The sequence below is a fragment of the Haematobia irritans genome, chromosome 5 (assembly GCF_050003625.1).
Source record: "Haematobia irritans isolate KBUSLIRL chromosome 5, ASM5000362v1, whole genome shotgun sequence".
Lineage (NCBI taxonomy): Eukaryota > Metazoa > Arthropoda > Insecta > Diptera > Muscidae > Haematobia > Haematobia irritans.
Genome location: NC_134401.1, coordinates 64,803,143 through 64,820,242, shown reverse-complemented (window position 1 = coordinate 64,820,242; position 17,100 = coordinate 64,803,143). Strand labels below are relative to the sequence as shown.

The following is a 17,100-nucleotide window of genomic DNA, read 5'->3' as shown; positions in this document are numbered from 1 at the left end:
GTGTACTATTTTTTATGAAAAATGAACTAACCCATAGTAAGAATGACCATGATTTGGCGCCAAAGATTTTTTTCATCTAGATAAGTTCATGATTTTCTTATAAATTAGTTCATGTATTGCATCGTATTTTAGTTCATTATTACTATGCTGTGGGAAGAATATACTTAAACTCATTCAAAATATTCCTGCTATCCAGAAAAATGAACAATTTTTTGGGAAACCTGTATTAAGAAATTGGTTTGAAATAAACTGTTTGTCAGTATAATTTTCAAAAAAGTAGAGAAATTGAGGAATCAAAGGTACAACAAGCCTCTATACAACTAAGAAATTTTTCGTACAAAGCAAGTCAATTTTCTATAACCACCAGTATTTTATTTCAAAAAAAATTTATAATATTACACAAAACTATGGCTTATGATATACAACAAAGGAAATATTTTTATTCGTACGTTGGATGCAGTTACTTGTCGGTAGTTAGTAATTGCTTCTTCAAAAGATTAATATTCTATGTTAATAGGACTAAAGTAATTAATTTAAATTTCCATGTTTTCTATCCATATGAAAGATATATATGGCATTAGTTGCTATATTAAATTGAATTGTCCAATTTAATCGATTTTGGCTAACTTTTGTTGGGCGGATTTGTCTTTTAAACATCTGAAATTCCAAAGTTATACAAAATATAAGAAAAATATTATTAATTAATTAATTCTATCGTTCATATTGATTTTTAACTTACGGTTTTCAAGAGTATTTCTTAGAGCCAATAAGGATATCAGCTTAATTAGCATTAAACAGTAAGAATATTCAAAAAATTACCATTACAAGACCTGTCTAACTGCAAGTGAAAAAAAATATTTTTAATAAATTGAAATTTTGGTTTTATTAAAAACGGACAAAATACCGTTTATAGAAAAACTTACCACATTGAAAAATCCATCCTGTAGGTATTGGAATCATATCCATGGACTAATGGGACGTTTTTGAAATTATTCTCAGAATATATTTGAAATAAAAAATATTATAAAATTAGACATAATTTCCACTTGTCAGTATAGCATTTAGTATTTAATTGGACATTAAGTTCGAGTTTAGAGGCTAAAATCGCAATTTTCATGACAAGTTTTCTTTAATAATCCATTAAAAAAAATAATCTTTATAAAAAACTTGGTTTGGGCTATTCTCCATCAAGTTATATTTAAATTTGTATCGAAGACGTACAATTTTATAATTTTCTTAGTGATTTATTTTTAATTTTAGCGGCTAAACTCGAACTTAGTACTCACCTGTAGGAATTGCTGTAACATAAAAAAAATAGATTCCGAAAAATAGACTCCTCCAACCTGTGATCCAGATGTGGAATAAATATAGATCATGCTTTTACCACTCATGTTGTATATTTTTTATGTAAATCAATTAAAATCCGCACTAATTTTAAACTATTAACAGAAATATACAGTTCCTTAATCTATTATTTGTTTTTTTTTTTTTTTTTTTTTTTAATCAATAAAAAACGTTTTTGATTTCTGTAACATCACATTCACTTCTCAGTTTCTAAAATGTTTCGAATAAATGTATTTTCATTAATAAACACCAATACCGCACGTACAATTTTGCAAAATTAAATCCACGTGTGCACTTCATAAATGCATCAACATAACTGAATGCAACAATAAAACTCAAAGACACAAATAGTCATAACGGATACATGCTGCCGTAAAGAAAAACAACTCCACACACACACACGATCCCTTTCTGATCTCGCTATTGCAAGAAAACAACTCTCACCACAAAAGATAACAACAACACACAAGGAACATTCCAGTGTCTCTAGAATCAAAACAACCAACAACAGCATAAATGACGCAATAACAAACACAAACAATCATACGAGATATACACAAAATGTCTCTAAAAACTCCCTCACGTGATGCACTCACATCTTCCAGTATCACGTTTATTGATTAGTTGGAATTCTATCTATAAGTTAATGTTAAATATATACCAAATCTATGAGGAATCTATATAAAATTATATACACCCGTCAAGGATTATATTAACTACTTTTTATTCTACTTTATCTAAAATTTTCAATGTGAGTAAAAACACTCCAACATATAGTAAAAAGCGAAATAATCTGTAGGTAGCCATCGTACGAATGGGTAATGTCGTTAAGTTAATTTTTACTACAAAAATTTTTTTCCATACAAAATTTTTTCTTAGTAAATTGTCCACATTTCGTAGTAAGATTTTTATATTGCCCATGTATATTTATAATAGAATCAAAGATGCATTAACTACTGTGTTGGAAATTTATTTAAGGAAAAATCCTTCCCATTTCGTAGTTAGTGAACTAAAAAACATTTACTGAATTTTTATAAGTTTTCCTTTAGCTAAGTTAATTTTCGTTGTGGTTACGAAAAATGAACTATATTAGAGTAAATTTGTTGAACTATGTGGAAGTTAAAATGGTCCTTAAATTTACAAGACACTTTTTTTTCTGTGTATGTTCTTGATCAGGGAGAAATTATAAGACGATATACATAAGCATGTCCGTCTGGCCGTCTTTCTGTCTGTTGTAATCACGTTACAGCCTTTAATAATGGCGCTTCCGTCCCGAAGTTTGGCAGAGATTCGTCTTTTGTCTGCACGCAGGCCAAGTTCGAAGATAGGCAATATTGGTCCAGGTTTGTATATAGGTCTCATATAAATCGATTTGGGCCTTCAGCAAATATACACCGCAATTTTCATGCGAATTGCCTGAAATTGGAAATGTATCGATAGTTTAGGTCCACAAATAGATGTGCAAATATGGTAAATATGTATCGGTCGGTTTTGGTATATCCCCCATATACATCGATCTCCCGATTTGACTTCTTCGGCGTCTTGAGCATCTATACACCGCACTTTTCATGCGAATTGCCCGAAATTGGAAATATAGCTATATTTTAGGTCCACAAATAGATGTGCCGAATATGGTGTGTATCGGTCGGTTTTGGTATAGATCCCATATACATCGATCTCCCGATTTGACTTCTTGGGCATCTAAACAAACCAATTTTTATACGATTTGGCTGAAATTCAAAATGTAAAGGTATTTTAGCTCCAAAAATAATTGTAGCGAATTTGATGTGTATCGGTTTACGTTTTCTTATAGCCGCCATATAGTATAGCCCATGCACAGTTTTCGGTTTTAGTCCCCACTTTTTTCCTATTGCCTTTTTGCAGGAGGGCTCTCTGTATAATATCTCTGATTGTGTATGGGAATTTTCCCCTGACTGCTAGAGCCACATCATCTGCGTATGCCACCACTTTTATCCTTTGTTTTTCTAGGGAAACCAGAAGGTTGTTTGTAGCAACATTACAAAGAAGAGATGATAGAACTCCTCCTTGGGGAGTGCCACTGTTCATATACCTTTGTATGTCTGCTTGTCCTACAGCATAAGTACACCTGGATCAACATCGGATAGACGTTATTGAATGCCCCTTCGATGTCTAGAAACGCCACGATTCATTGACAGAATATGAGCTTTCAATAAAGCTGACTAGTTCATGCAATGCGGTCTCAGTAGACCTGCCCTTCGAGTATACATGCTGTCGTTTCAAGAGCAAACTTCAATTGACGCTAGTTCTAAGATAAATATCTATCATCCTCTTCAGAGTCTTAAGTAGGAATGAGGATAAGCTGATTGGTCGGAAATCCATCGCACTCGAGTGAGAGGCTTTTCCCGCGTTAGGTATGAAAACGACTTTTGTTTCCCTCCACTTTTCTGGAATATATGCTAAGTTTATACATACTTTATATACCACCGTCAACCAAGGGATAATTCTGTCAGTCACTGCTTGTAACTCCCCCTGAGTAATTCCATCAGGTTCGGGGGATTTGAATATTGCAAAACTATTTAAAGCCCATTTTATTCTAGATTCCGATACAATTTCCTCGATAGGAAATGACCGCTGAGCCTCTGTTGCATGAACGTGGTTCAACCGTCTGATTTTCGGAAAAATGTATGTCCAAAAGTACCTCCAACGTCTCCTCAATGGACATTGTCCAATTGCCCTCCGTTGTTTTAATTAAACCTGTAGCGGAGTTAGTGGATGCCAGTACCTTCCGTAGTATGGAAGCCTCTGACGTATTCTCAACACTGCTACAGTAATCATTCCAAAAGTTATGTTGAGCTCTTCTCAGTTCTTGTTTATATCCTCTCAGATTCATCTTTTAAGTGTCCCAATCCTCCGGAGCTCTTGCGGGCTTTATATAACTCCGTAGACCACCATGGCGGTCGATTTTCCCCCTTGGCTTTCCTCTAAGGCAAGCAGGTTTTAGTGAGATGTTGAAGACCTTTGAAATCCTCTCCACGTTTTGTTCGATATCCTGTACAGTGCTTATATTTATCTCTGATATTTCTGGTATCATAATTTTGAACGTATCCCTATACCTATTCCAATCAGCTTTCCTCACATTTGGCGGAAATATTGAAGTACGAACAGCCAATTTTAAACTGAGACCATCGCTACGATGATTTGAGAAACTTCGTTCCCTCATAACTTGCCACTCAGATATCTTATCATGGAGAGGCCAATGTGACGTCCAAAACCTCTTGCCTATTTTTGGTGCAGGTTAGTACGCAAAATAAATTCTATTAGCGACTCTCCCCTTGCATTAGTATCACTACTTCCCCAAATACTATGATGTGCATTTGCATCACATCCCATAATGAGTTTTGTCTTCGTTTTCAGTGACTCCTCAACCAAGGTCTTAGCGGCACATGGAGGCATCTCCCCATGTAGACCGCAGGTACCCAATATTTGCATTTGGCTATCTCTATACTGGCTACGACAGTGCCTGCATTGCTCAATAAAGGAAGTAGAAATAAGTTTAGTTCGTTTTTGGCAATTATACATCCTCGATTTATATCTTTACCGGTATTATTCAAAAGTTTGAAACCCGGAGTGCTTAATTTACAGATCTTGTTTTTATATACTTAACATATGGTTCTTGAATAAGAACTATATCTATGTCTCCTTTCATCAGGAGAACTTTTAACTAGAGGTGTGAAACTATCGATAGTGCCACCACTCGATAGTTTCGATAGTTTATTTCAAAACTATCGATACTATCGATAGTATCGAAAAAGTTTAAAGCTATAAAAATAATGAATTTTATGGGGTTTTCACGTATTTATTAAAAAATATCTTTATAATAAATTCATGTAGTTCAAAAAATTAACAAAAAAAAGCATTTCAATGCTTTAAAAAACAAAATAAAATAAACAAAAAAATGTAGTCTCTGAGATCATTTTATGTCCCTATAACATAAATTATGTTAAAGTTCTGTAGTTTTTGTTGATAAATAACAACATATCAACGTTTTTTGGTTTTAATCGGCTTCTACGGTCTGAAATTATTTGCCCCGCTTTGCTGAACATTCTTTCCGATTCGGTAGATGTTGCTGGTATGCACAAATATCTTTTAGCGCACGTCTGAAGAGCAGTTGCCTCATCCCCAATGCACTATAAGAAATTAAAATTTATTGGAATGCACATACATATGTATGTATATTTGGCCTGGCCGATTTCTATGGACGAAAAAAAGTGAATAATCGTATAGCAAAAATTTAATCTACATTAAATTCTAAGATAATTCTCCGAACAAACCATGGGTCTAGGATCAAATCCTAATCCTCGCCTCCCGATGTCAAAATTTGTTTTCTCTACTATTCCTCTTAAAGGTACAGAGCATTAGTACTACTACGTGTTATATCGGAATATGTTTGTAAACAACAGAATGTTTCTGTGCACTCTGTGCAAACCTGGGCGATCAAGAATCAAAACTTTGAAGTCAGGAGGCGCGGATTAGCATTTCATTTAAGACACATGGTTTCTTTGGATAAAATACTTAGATTTGTATGTAGTTTACGTTTTTGCTGTACGATTTACAATAAACAAATCGACCCGGCCTAATGTATATATAAATATATATATATATATATTAAAATTACCTTCCAATATTCTAGATGATTCATATCTATTCCAGCGATATCTTTTTCTAGGTATTGCCTCATGTCTAGTATGGCATCCATCCTACAAGTTCGTACTTTACTGGAAACTTTAGTAGCTAGAAATTTGAATAATGGCTGATTTGTTGAAGAAGGGTTTTTGTTAGATGTTGGTTGTATGACAGTTGTGGCATATTCTTTGTTGACATTGTGAATTCCAGCAATTTCATTTTCTAGTCCCTTTGTTGCTTGATCAGCATTTGATACTACTCTGAATCCCTCCTTTGTGCCTCTTCATAGAGGCACAATCGTTTCCTAATTTTTCCAATTAATAATAAATAAGTATCAAAACCTTCGGTTGTCTTCAATTTTCCTTTAAGATCCTCAAGATTTTCAAAGAGGCCACATACAATCGGAATTATCAAGGAAATTGTAACAGTAGAACTTGAAGATGTTTGTACTGTTGCGGTATCAAAAAGTGAAAGTAATTGCTTTACATCTTTAAGAATCTCAATCTCATCTGCTGTTAATGGTAATGGGGCTTTTGGGGTTGAGAGTAGCACGGCAGCAATAGAATCAGATGTCAATAGTATTCTCTCTATCATTTTATATGCACTGTTCCAACGTGTTGGAACTTCTTGCACCAATGAATACGCTTTTTCATTTCCTTGAGCGGCTTTGAACTTTTCATAAGCTATTGTACTGCTTTTAAAATACGAAACAATTTTCTTGCACTTAGCAAAAAGTTCTTTCAAATTGCCTTCCGATAAACAATCTTGAACTAAAAGATTTACTGTATGCGCAAAACAGGGCAAATGTTTTTTCTGCAGAATATCACAAGCTTTTATCATGGAACTTGCATTGTCGGTAACAATATAAGTTACTTTATTAAAAATGCTCCATTCATCCAAGATAGCACGTAATGATGCTGCAATATTGCTTGCAGAATGATTTGTTACCTCAAGAAGTTTTCTTGTAGATAATACAGCAGATTTCAGAGAAAAATTGTCTGTTAAAAAATGGCATGTTACTGTAATGTATCCTTCATTTCCACGAGATGTCCAGCAATCAGTGGTGATAGCACAATACTCAACCTTACCGAGAATGTTTTCGAGTTTTGTTTTCAGATCGGAATACAAATTTACCATATGAACTATTTGCAATTGAGCACGGCATGGTACTTCATATCGGTGGTCTAAACATTTAACAAATTCACGAAATCCAATGTCGTCTACAATGCTAAAGGGTTGAATATCAGTGGCTATCATCACTGTCAGTGCATTGTCAAGTTGTTTTTTCGCTCAGAATTGGAGTCGTAAAATTCATTTTTATACCCTCCATCATAGGATGGGGGTATATTAACTTTGTCATTCCGTTTGTAACACATCGAAATATTGCTCTAAGACCCCATAAAGTATATATATTCTGGGTCGTGGTGAAATTCTGAGTCGATCTAAGCATGTCCGTCCGTCCGTCCGTCTGTTGAAATCACGCTAACTTCCGAACGAAACAAGCTATCGACTTGAAACTTGGCACAAGTAGTTGTTATCGATGTAGGTCGGATGGTATTGAAAATGGGACATATCGGTCCACTTTTACGTATAGCCCCCATATAAAGGGACCCTCAGATTTGGCTTGTGGAGCCTCTAAAAGAAGCATATTTCATCCGATCCGGCTGAAATTTGGTATATGGTGTTGGTATATGGTCTCTAACAATCATGCAAAAATTGATCCACATCGGTCCATAATTATATATAGACCCCATATAAACCGATCTCCAGATTTGGCTTGCGAAGCCTCAAAGAGGAGCAAATTGCATCCGATCCGGCTGAAATTTGGTACATGGTATTGGTATATGGTCTCTAACAACCGTGCAAAAATTGGTCCACATCGGTCCATAATTATATATGGAGCCCATATAAACCGATCCCCAGATTTGGGTTGCGGAGCCTCAAAGAGAAGCAAATTTCATCCGATCCGCCTGAAATTTGGTACTGATATTGGCATATATTCTCTAACAACCATGCAAAAATTGGTCCACATCGGTTCATAATTATATATAGCCCCCAATAAACCGAACCCCAGATTTGGCTTGCGAAGTCTCCAAGAGAAGCAAATTTCATCGAATCCGGTTGTAATTTGGAACAATGTGTTAGTATATGATCTTTAACAACCGTGCCAGAATTGGTCCATATCGGTCCATAATTATATATAGCCCCCATATAAAACGTTCTCCAGATTTGACCTCCGGAGCCTCTTGGAGGAGCAAAATTCATCCAATCCGGTTCAAATTAGGAACTTGGTGTTAGTATATGGTCGCTAACAACCATACCAAAATTGGTCCAATCACACAAGAATTGGTCCATATCTGTTCATAATCATGGTTGCCACAAGAGCCAAAAATAATCTACCAAAATTTTATTTCTATAGAAAATTTTGTCAAAATTTTATTTCTAAAGAAAATTTTGTCAAAATTTTATTTCTAGTGAAAATTTTGTTAAAATTTTATTCGGTTCATTATAAAATTTTCATCATTTGTCAAAATTTTATTTCTATAGAAAATTTGTCAAAATTGTATTTCTATAGAAAATTTTGTTCAAATTTTATTCGGTTCATAATCATGGTTGCCACTCGAGCCAAAAATAATCTACCAAGATTTTATTTCTATAGAAAATTTTGTCAAAAGTTTATTTCTATAGAAAATTTTGTTAAAATTTTATTTCTGTAGAAATTTTTGTCAAAATTTTCTTTTTATAGAAAATTTTGTCAAAATTTTTATTTCTATAGAAAATTTTGTGAAAATTTTATTTCTATAGAAAATTTTGTTAAAATTTTATTTCTGTAGAAAATTTTGTCAAAATTTTATGTGTCCTTTGTCAAACTGAATTATATACGTATTGGATCGATCTTTTTTGATTTAATATATACCACGTATGGACTTACATACAATTTAGAAGATGGTGTTAAAATGGTTTTAAGATACCTTGCCATCGGCAAGCGTTACCGCAACTTAAGTTATTCTATTGTGGATGGCAGTGTTTAGAAGAAGTTTCTACGCAATCCATGATGGAGGGTACATAAGCTTCGGCCTGGCCGAACTTACGGCCGTATATACTTGTTTTTAAAGTAGACATCTATTGTATTGTGGTGGGATGTGCTCTCTTTAAATGATCCAAAAGATTTGACGTGTTTCCACTTGTTTTATACATCTTTTTGCATGTTTTACATTCTGCAAATTTTCCATCTGTGGATTTTCTAAAATATAACCATACTGATGAATTTCTTTTCCTAGCTAATTTGCTTGTTGATGGTAAAATTTCGCAGTCGCTTTCCCCGTCGCTGTCATTTTCACAAGAATCTATTGGCAAAAAAACAAAGTTTTACTGAATTGAATAGTATTCTGAAAGTAAGAATTTACCTTTTGATCTTTTTAAAAATTTCTCCATATTTACTTCTAATCAATGCATGTACACAGAAAAAAAAGTGTCTTGTAAATTTAAGGACCATTTTAACTTCCACATAGTTCAACAAATTTACTCTAATATAGTTCATTTTTCGTAACCACAACGAAAATTAACTTAGCTAAAGGAAAACTTATAAAAATTCAGTAAATGTTTTTTAGTTCACTAACTACGAAATGGGAAGGATTTTTCCTTAAATAAATTTCCAACACAGTAGTTAATGCATCGTTGATTCTATTATAAATATACATGGGCAATATAAAAATCTTACTACGAAATGTGGACAATTTACTAAGAAAAAATTTTGTATGGAAAAAAATTTTTGTAGTAAAAATTAACTTAACGACATTACCGATTCGTACGATGGCTACCTACAGATTATTTCCCTTTTTACTATATGTTGGAGTGTTTTTACTCACATTGAAAATTTTAGATAAAGTAGAATAAAAAGTAGTTAATATAATCCTTGACGGGTGTATATAATTTTATATAGATTCCTCATAGATTTGGTATATATTTAACCTTAACTTATAGATAGAATTCCAACTAATCAATAAACGTGCTACTGGAAAATGTGAGTGCATCATGTGAGGGAGTTTTTAGAGACATTTTGTGTATACATCGTATGATTGTTTGTGTTTGTTATTGCGTCATTTATGCTGTTGTTGGTTGTTTTGATTCTAGAGACAATGGAATGTTCCTTGTGTGTTGTTGGTATCTTTTGTGGTGAGAGTTGTTTTCTTGCAATAGCGAGATCAGAAAGGGATCGTGTGTGTGTGTGGAGTTGTTTTTCTTTACGGCAGCTATGTATCCTTTATGACTATTTGTGTCTTTGAGTTTTATTGTCGCATTCAGTTATGTTGATGCATTTATGAAGTGCACACGTGGATTTAATTTTGCAAAATTGTACGTGCGGTATTGGTGTTTATTAATGAAAATACATTTATTTCGAAACATTTTAGAAACTGAGAAGTGAATGATGTGATGTTAGAGGAATCAAAAGCGCTTTTTATTGATAAAAAACAAATAACAGATTAAGGAACTGTATATTTCTGTTAATATGTTAGTTTAAAATTAGTGCGGATTTTAAATTGATTTACATAAAAAATATACAACATGAGTGGTAATAGAATGATTTATATTTATTCTACATCTGGATCACAGGTTGAGAATCATCCATTTTTTTGAATCTATATTTTTTATGTTACAGCAATTCCTACAGGTGAGTACTAAGTTCGAGTTTAGCCGCTAAAATTAAAAATAAATCACTAAGGGCCACTTTCTCAATGTCTTGTTATTATTTATCGTGTCGATAAAACAGCTGATCCCATACAAAAAATTTACTAACCGGAGGTCTATCCACCGGTTAAAATTAATCGGAGGATAAGAAACTGGCCATAAGCAAAGTATAAAATTATACGTCTTCGATACAAATTTAAATATAACTTGATGGAGAATAGCCCAAATCAAGTTTTTTATAAAGATTATTTTTTATAATGGATTATTAAAGAAAACTTATCATGGAAATTGCAATTTTAGCCGCTAAACTCGAACTTAATATCCACCTTAAATACTAAATGCTATACTGACAAGTGGAAATTATGTCTAATTTCATAATATTTTTTATTTCAAATATATTCTGAGAATAATTTCAATAACGTCCCATTTGTCCATGGATATTATTCCAATAATGTACCTACTGGATGGATTTTTCAATGTGGTAAGTTTTTCTATAAACGGTATTTTGTCCGTTTTTAATAAAACCAAAATTTCAATTTATTAAAAATAATTTTTTTCACTTGCAGTTAGCCAGGTCTTGTAATGGTAATTTTTTGAATATTCTTACTGTTTAATGCTAATTAAGCTGATATCCTTATTGGCTCTAAGAAATACTCTTGAAAACCGTAAGTTAAAAATCAATATGAACGATAGAATTAATTAATTAATAATATTTTTCTTATATTTTGTATAACTTTGCAATTTCAGATGATTAAAAGACAAATCCACCCAACAAAAGTTAGCCAAAATCGATTAAATTGGACAATTCAATTGAATATAGCAACTTATGCCACATATATCTTTCATATGGATAGAAAACATGGAAATTTAAATTAATTACTTTAGTCCTATTAACATAGAATATTACTCTTTTGAAGAAGCAATTACTAACTACCGACAAGTAACTGCATCCAACGTACGAATAAAAATATTTCCTTTGTTGTATATCATAAGCCATAGTTTTGTGTAATATTATAAAATTTTTTTGAAATAAAATACTGGTGGTTATAGAAAATTGACTTGCTTTGTACGAAAAATTTCTTAGTTGTATAGAGGCTTGTTGTACCTTTGATTCCTCAATTTCTCTACTTTTTTGAAAATTATACTGACAAACAGTTTATTTCAAACCAATTTCTTAATACAGGTTTCCCAAAAAATTGTTCATTTTTCTGGATAGCAGGAATATTTTGAATGAGTTTAACTATATTCTTCCCACAGCATAGTAATAATGAACTAAAATACGATGCAATACATGAAATAATTTATAAGAAAATCATGAACTTATCTAGATGAAAAAAATCTTTGGCGCCAAATCATGGTCATTCTTACTATGGGTTAGTTCATTTTTCATAAAAAATAGTAAACTTTTTTTTCGGTGTACCGAATTTCATTTAATTTCACATGCATATTCTCATAAAATTCTCAAAAAAAAAAACACAAACAGATATGCTAAATTCCGTTATTCTTAATTTGCTTTATGCACTTCAACGAAAACCACAAAAATAGAAAAAAACAATTTGCGTGTGTGTTTGTATGAAGTAAAGAACAATAGATGTTAGACTATCGATAGCAGAAAAAAACTATCGATAATTTTGAAAAATATAAACTATCGATACTATCGATAGTACTATCGATAGTACTATCGATAGTTTCACATCTCTACTTTTAACCCTCTAATGCCCAAACCCGCCTTTAGGCGGTCTTCGTAGAAAAGGGAAGCTTTTAGTATAACACACCTACAGACAATAAAAACGGCTAAAATAAGAACAAAACTTAGTTAAAACTATACAAGAGACTTTGCAGTATATACTGGATTTTAGCGCATAATTTTTTCATGTTTCATTTTCTTGCTTCTGTATCATAAACCTTAGAAATTTTTTAAGCTCCCAAAAAAATGTGGCATTAGAGGGTTAAGGCAGCACACGCAGTCTTACAATGGTGAAGATTTATCTGGAGGAACCGTAGAACCATCCAAATTTTCAACCACAGTCACATCAGCCGTTTCGATTGAGTCATCAAGGGCTTCCTCTTTACAGATCTCGGTGACTCTCGCAACAATCTGCTGTTCAACTTTGGTGAGGTTTGAGCCTGTAGAAATTTCCCGCATACGATGTTCGTCAATGTCTGCAGTTTTTATGTGTCTTTCGGCTTCGCAAGAAGATATTTTTACTTCTGACTCTAACGGAGGCTTGTCCTTTAGGCAATCCTTTGGCTGATAGCTTTTGTATACCTTCATATGGATATCATAAAAGCCATAACTTACACGTCCGGTCTGGGCTAGATGTGGCAGCGACTCAATGTTCAATATAAACACCACATGTCGTCTTGGCCCATCCACCTCATCCAAACGACCAACCTTCCAATCTGGGTTACATTCCTTTAGTATGCATAATATTCACTCAGGATTACGAGGGTTTGCAGGTATCCATGCATGTGCTCTAGGTTTATCCGGTATGTCTTTTTCCTTGGCTAACTCCAAAGCGGCTCCTTCCCAAACTTCACCAATTAGCATCAAATCAGCTTTAAAGCAATCCATAGACCTCAGGTCGGCAAATGCGATTAACTTAAATAGTCCTTGATACCATCCAGCATCTTGCCGTCGAGAACTTGGTCCGGGAAACTTTTTTCGCACCTCTGTGAAGACACCACACATTGCGTTCTCAATTTCCCCCATTTTTGCTTTTGAATCATACCGTCCAATGCTCCTTTATTATTGATGGTCATCACAAGGCTGTCTATTGCAACTGAGGGGAACGATCTTTGATCCCTTTTGGAGGTTGGCAGCTCATCCGGTGATCGTTCCGTTTTTCCAGCTGCAAGAATACATGGAGCCCATTTTAAGGAATTGCTTTGTTTAGCCGACAACGTGCTTGGGTCGACTGATCCTGATTTCTTTAGGATAAACAAAGCATTTCTGCGTTCCTTGAATCTCTTTCTTGAGGGATTACCTCCTTTGATGTCGTTACCTTAGGTTTGACTTGCCAAAGTGTCGCCACCTGTCGATCCGTCTACAGGTCGACTAATTGGGCCTAACTCTTGGTCATTTCCCAAATTTATAACTTCAGTCGATACCCGTCCACTGGGCCCTGAAGTTAGCAACCCAGTGGATGACTTTGAATTTCGCTGTATGGTGGCTTAATCTACCAGCACACTTGAAATTCCGATTGCAAACGGGTGCACTAAGTAAATTACTCAGACAATTGTAGGATTGGTCATATATATATTTTATCGATACGATATTATTCTCACTTTCAAAACGTAAATTTCAAACGAACATGCGATTCAAGAGTGATTCGCGATAATTTGCTTGATTGGGACAAACTTTCGTGAGTCACGCAAATGTATGTGGGTTTCCATATTTTTCGCGAGTTACGACATTTTTGTGCACAAGTGCCTTATTCCGATGTGTGAATAAAAATGTCCCATTCGTTAGTGTGAGTCTTTAAAAATTTTTCGTGCGTCAGTCCTACTAAAAATATGGGGCGTGAAAATTTGTCTACCATGTGTGTACCTTGGTAATATATTACACCTCTATACAGAAAAACATCCGATCTTAAACTGAAGCCTAAATTAACGTATGTATATTGCAATTACTTTGTTTTAGTTTATGTTTAAGAAAATTTCCCAATGCCAATGAAATTTTCTTTATTCCAAGTATATTTCAAAAATTTTGTGAACTAAACTTGGGTATAAATTTCAACGACCACACCAATAAATTTAATGCAAACCAACCTAAAAGAAGTTTTTGCTAAAGTACACTTCTCAAAAATGTAAAAATGAAATATAGAGTGGTTTATATGTGTAGCATATTTTTAGTATATATAGTTATATGTTTATGAATTTTCATTTATTGAACTAACAAATTTATTTGAGAGTACTTTAGTTTTATAAGTATGTATATTTATGTTATATTATGAATATATATTCTAAAATTACCAGTAGGCTTTGCATTTCCTGTCAACCTAATTTGTTTTTGCATATATGAATTTGATGAAATTCCATAAAAGGATTTAATTATGTGTATGTGAATGTATGTATGATTGTTTGTTATTTGAAAAGAAATACTCAAAAAACGTTTTGTTGTACTTCTGTCAAAGAATATTCTAGATTTTAATTTTTGTAATATATATAGATATGCTTTCTGTTTTTTGAAGAGCAGTAATACATTTGTGCTAAAGAAGAAAAATCGTTTTTTTACTAAATATGGTAGTGATTTTTCTTTATATTTTGCTTATTTTTGCATTTATGAGAAAGATGAATTTAATAAATGGTAGTAAAAAAATCAGAAGTCTCAGTAAATGCTCGTTATGTTAACAACTCATTATGGAGATATCAAAAAACTGGAGTTCAATTTTGTGAATAATCTGTAATTACACACCCTCAAAAAGAATCGTGATTATGTGAGTAAGATGTCAGTGGACAAGTAAAACTTTGCAAAGGCAATTTGTGGGACAAAATTCCACCTGCGGGAGAATCAGGACGTAAGCAGATATTATCACTCAGGCAATGATTCCCACACTGAAAAAAATATTGTCGTGTCTTAACATGAAAGAAAAAATTTATAGGCTACTTGACTTTAATAATTCAGAAAAATTCTATAAATTTAATGAAATTGTCTTTAAATTTGTTGTCTTTTTGCATCTTGACTACAAAGCAAAAAATCGTTCAAATATAGGACATGTTTTTCAAAACTTTATTTTAAAGAAGTTTTTTACTTCAAACAAAGCATAATTTCTACTGGAAGTCGAGTCCTAATTTGGAAAATAAAGTTGCCGTTAACTCGTTTTTAAAGGACTTTGATAGAATATGAAGAAAAAAAGCTGAGAAAGCGAAAAATTAAAATTTGCTTCCTAGAATCAAGTACACAAAACCTAAATTTAAAAGAGAATTGTGTCTTAAAAGTATCCAGACTTGTATTCTCCGCTTCTTTGGCTCGGAATCAATACCAAATTTTTTAAAGTAAAGACAAAATCTTTGGAAACGAGTATGCTTTTTTTCAGTGCAATGAATATTGTCTTTTAGCTCCACGAGAAGCAGGAGAGCGTATATTCCCAACGAGAGATCGCAGAAAAACACCAAAATAGAAAACAAATTGGTTATAATGGAATTCAAAGTGTTGGATTTATCCTTTACCAGTATCGCGACAGTAGTCAAAGGAGAGATATGCAAGAAGAAGTTTGCGGAAGTCTAAACATGGCATTGGGGGGATTTTGCGGCGAATTAAATTCATGGATGATATTAGTATCTAAGAGATACGTATGATGATTGTTGGTATATACTTTGCTACGTGTCTCTCATCAATAAAATTCAAGTGGGTTAGAGTAAGTTTGTTTGTTTTTGGTTTTCTTTGCTTGTAGGTTTTTCTTTTTGTATTTTGTGCAGTTGGTAGTCCAGGTCGGTTGGAAATGGCTTGGCTAATTACCCGCGGGTAAGCATCTGCACCGATAATTATATCAATGGGACTAGATTTGTAGAATTCAGCGTCCGCGAGCAGAATATTGGGGAACCGTGATTTGTAGGATCTGGAAATGGATTTTTCGGGAGTTCCGATAGATATACGGCTACACCCAAAGAAAAGTAGACTTCTAAAATCAAGTTTCAAATTCTTATTTCTGGCCTGAATCCGCACTTAAAATTTTAAGTACGCAAATAACAAAGTTATACTCATATTAAGTACAAAGTGCGCTTTTTTGTGCAATTCAAATACTTAAAGTTTGATTTAAGCTTGTTTTGAGTTAAAATAAGAAAATTTTTACATAATTCGTCTGCGAGTGTTAGCTAGTGAGAGCAAAAATATAGTTTGCTCTCCTCGATACTCTCATAGATTTTCAACCCCCGAAAACTGTTTTTTTTACAAATAGAGAAATTTCGATTTAATGTTTGGCTTTTAGTGTTAGTCGACTACGGCTTAAAATAAGAAATTTTAACTTGATATTCCTTTATGAGTCATAGCTATGACTCATATTTGACTGATTTGCTAGCAAATCAGAATACAAAATATGTAAAGGGTTTTGGTTTATTGTTCGCATGTATGTATGAAGCATTGTGAGTGTGTATGTGTGTAATGTTTCATTTTGAACTTGTGTTTTTTGGCTTCGCTTGCATTTTGTTTGCCAAATTCTTTTAGTATTATTGTGTTCTCTGACCATAATTGACTGCGAACTATTTATTGTGTCCTCACAAGAAGGCGAGAAGGGAGATAAATTAATAAATATTTAGAAAATGGAAGTGCATACAATATTTAAAAGGTAAGTAATATTAGAGTATATTATTTTAAAACGTGTATTTCTATATATATTCCATGCATTTTACATTTTTCAGTTTTAAAGGAGCGTCAATGGATTAGTATGTGTAAGTAGAGGG

The 17,100-nt window shown here is 33.2% G+C and overlaps 1 protein-coding gene and 1 long non-coding RNA gene across 2 annotated transcripts; both read right to left on the bottom strand.

Moving 5' to 3' along the window:
• Nucleotides 1-455: 455 nt before the first annotated feature.
• Nucleotides 456-1,029, bottom strand: LOC142237911 (uncharacterized). Its single transcript, XR_012722591.1, has 3 exons — nucleotides 924-1,029; nucleotides 740-838; nucleotides 456-657 (listed from the first exon to the last, which is right to left on the bottom strand). It is a non-coding gene; the product is annotated as an uncharacterized LOC142237911 (long non-coding RNA).
• A 4,229-nt stretch (nucleotides 1,030-5,258) lies between these two features.
• LOC142239743 (E3 SUMO-protein ligase ZBED1-like) lies at nucleotides 5,259-7,266 on the bottom strand. Its single transcript, XM_075311519.1, has 3 exons — nucleotides 6,351-7,266; nucleotides 6,002-6,288; nucleotides 5,259-5,513 (listed from the first exon to the last, which is right to left on the bottom strand). The coding sequence occupies exons 1-3, from the start codon at nucleotides 7,264-7,266 to the stop codon at nucleotides 5,322-5,324; spliced, it is 1,395 nt and encodes a 464-aa protein (XP_075167634.1). The 3' UTR covers nucleotides 5,259-5,321.
• Between the last annotated feature and the right edge of the window lie 9,834 nt (nucleotides 7,267-17,100).

Coding starts and splice junctions, on each gene's coding strand:
- LOC142239743 (XM_075311519.1), bottom strand. CDS start 7,266: ATGATAGCCACTGATATTCAACCCTTTAGCATTGTAGACGACATTGGA. Junction 6,289..6,350: donor AAAATTGAAGACAACCGAAG/GTTTTGATACTT, acceptor CTCTATGAAGAG/GCACAAAGGAGGGATTCAGA. Junction 5,514..6,001: donor ATCATCTAGAATATTGGAAG/GTAATTTTAATA, acceptor AATTTCTTATAG/TGCATTGGGGATGAGGCAAC.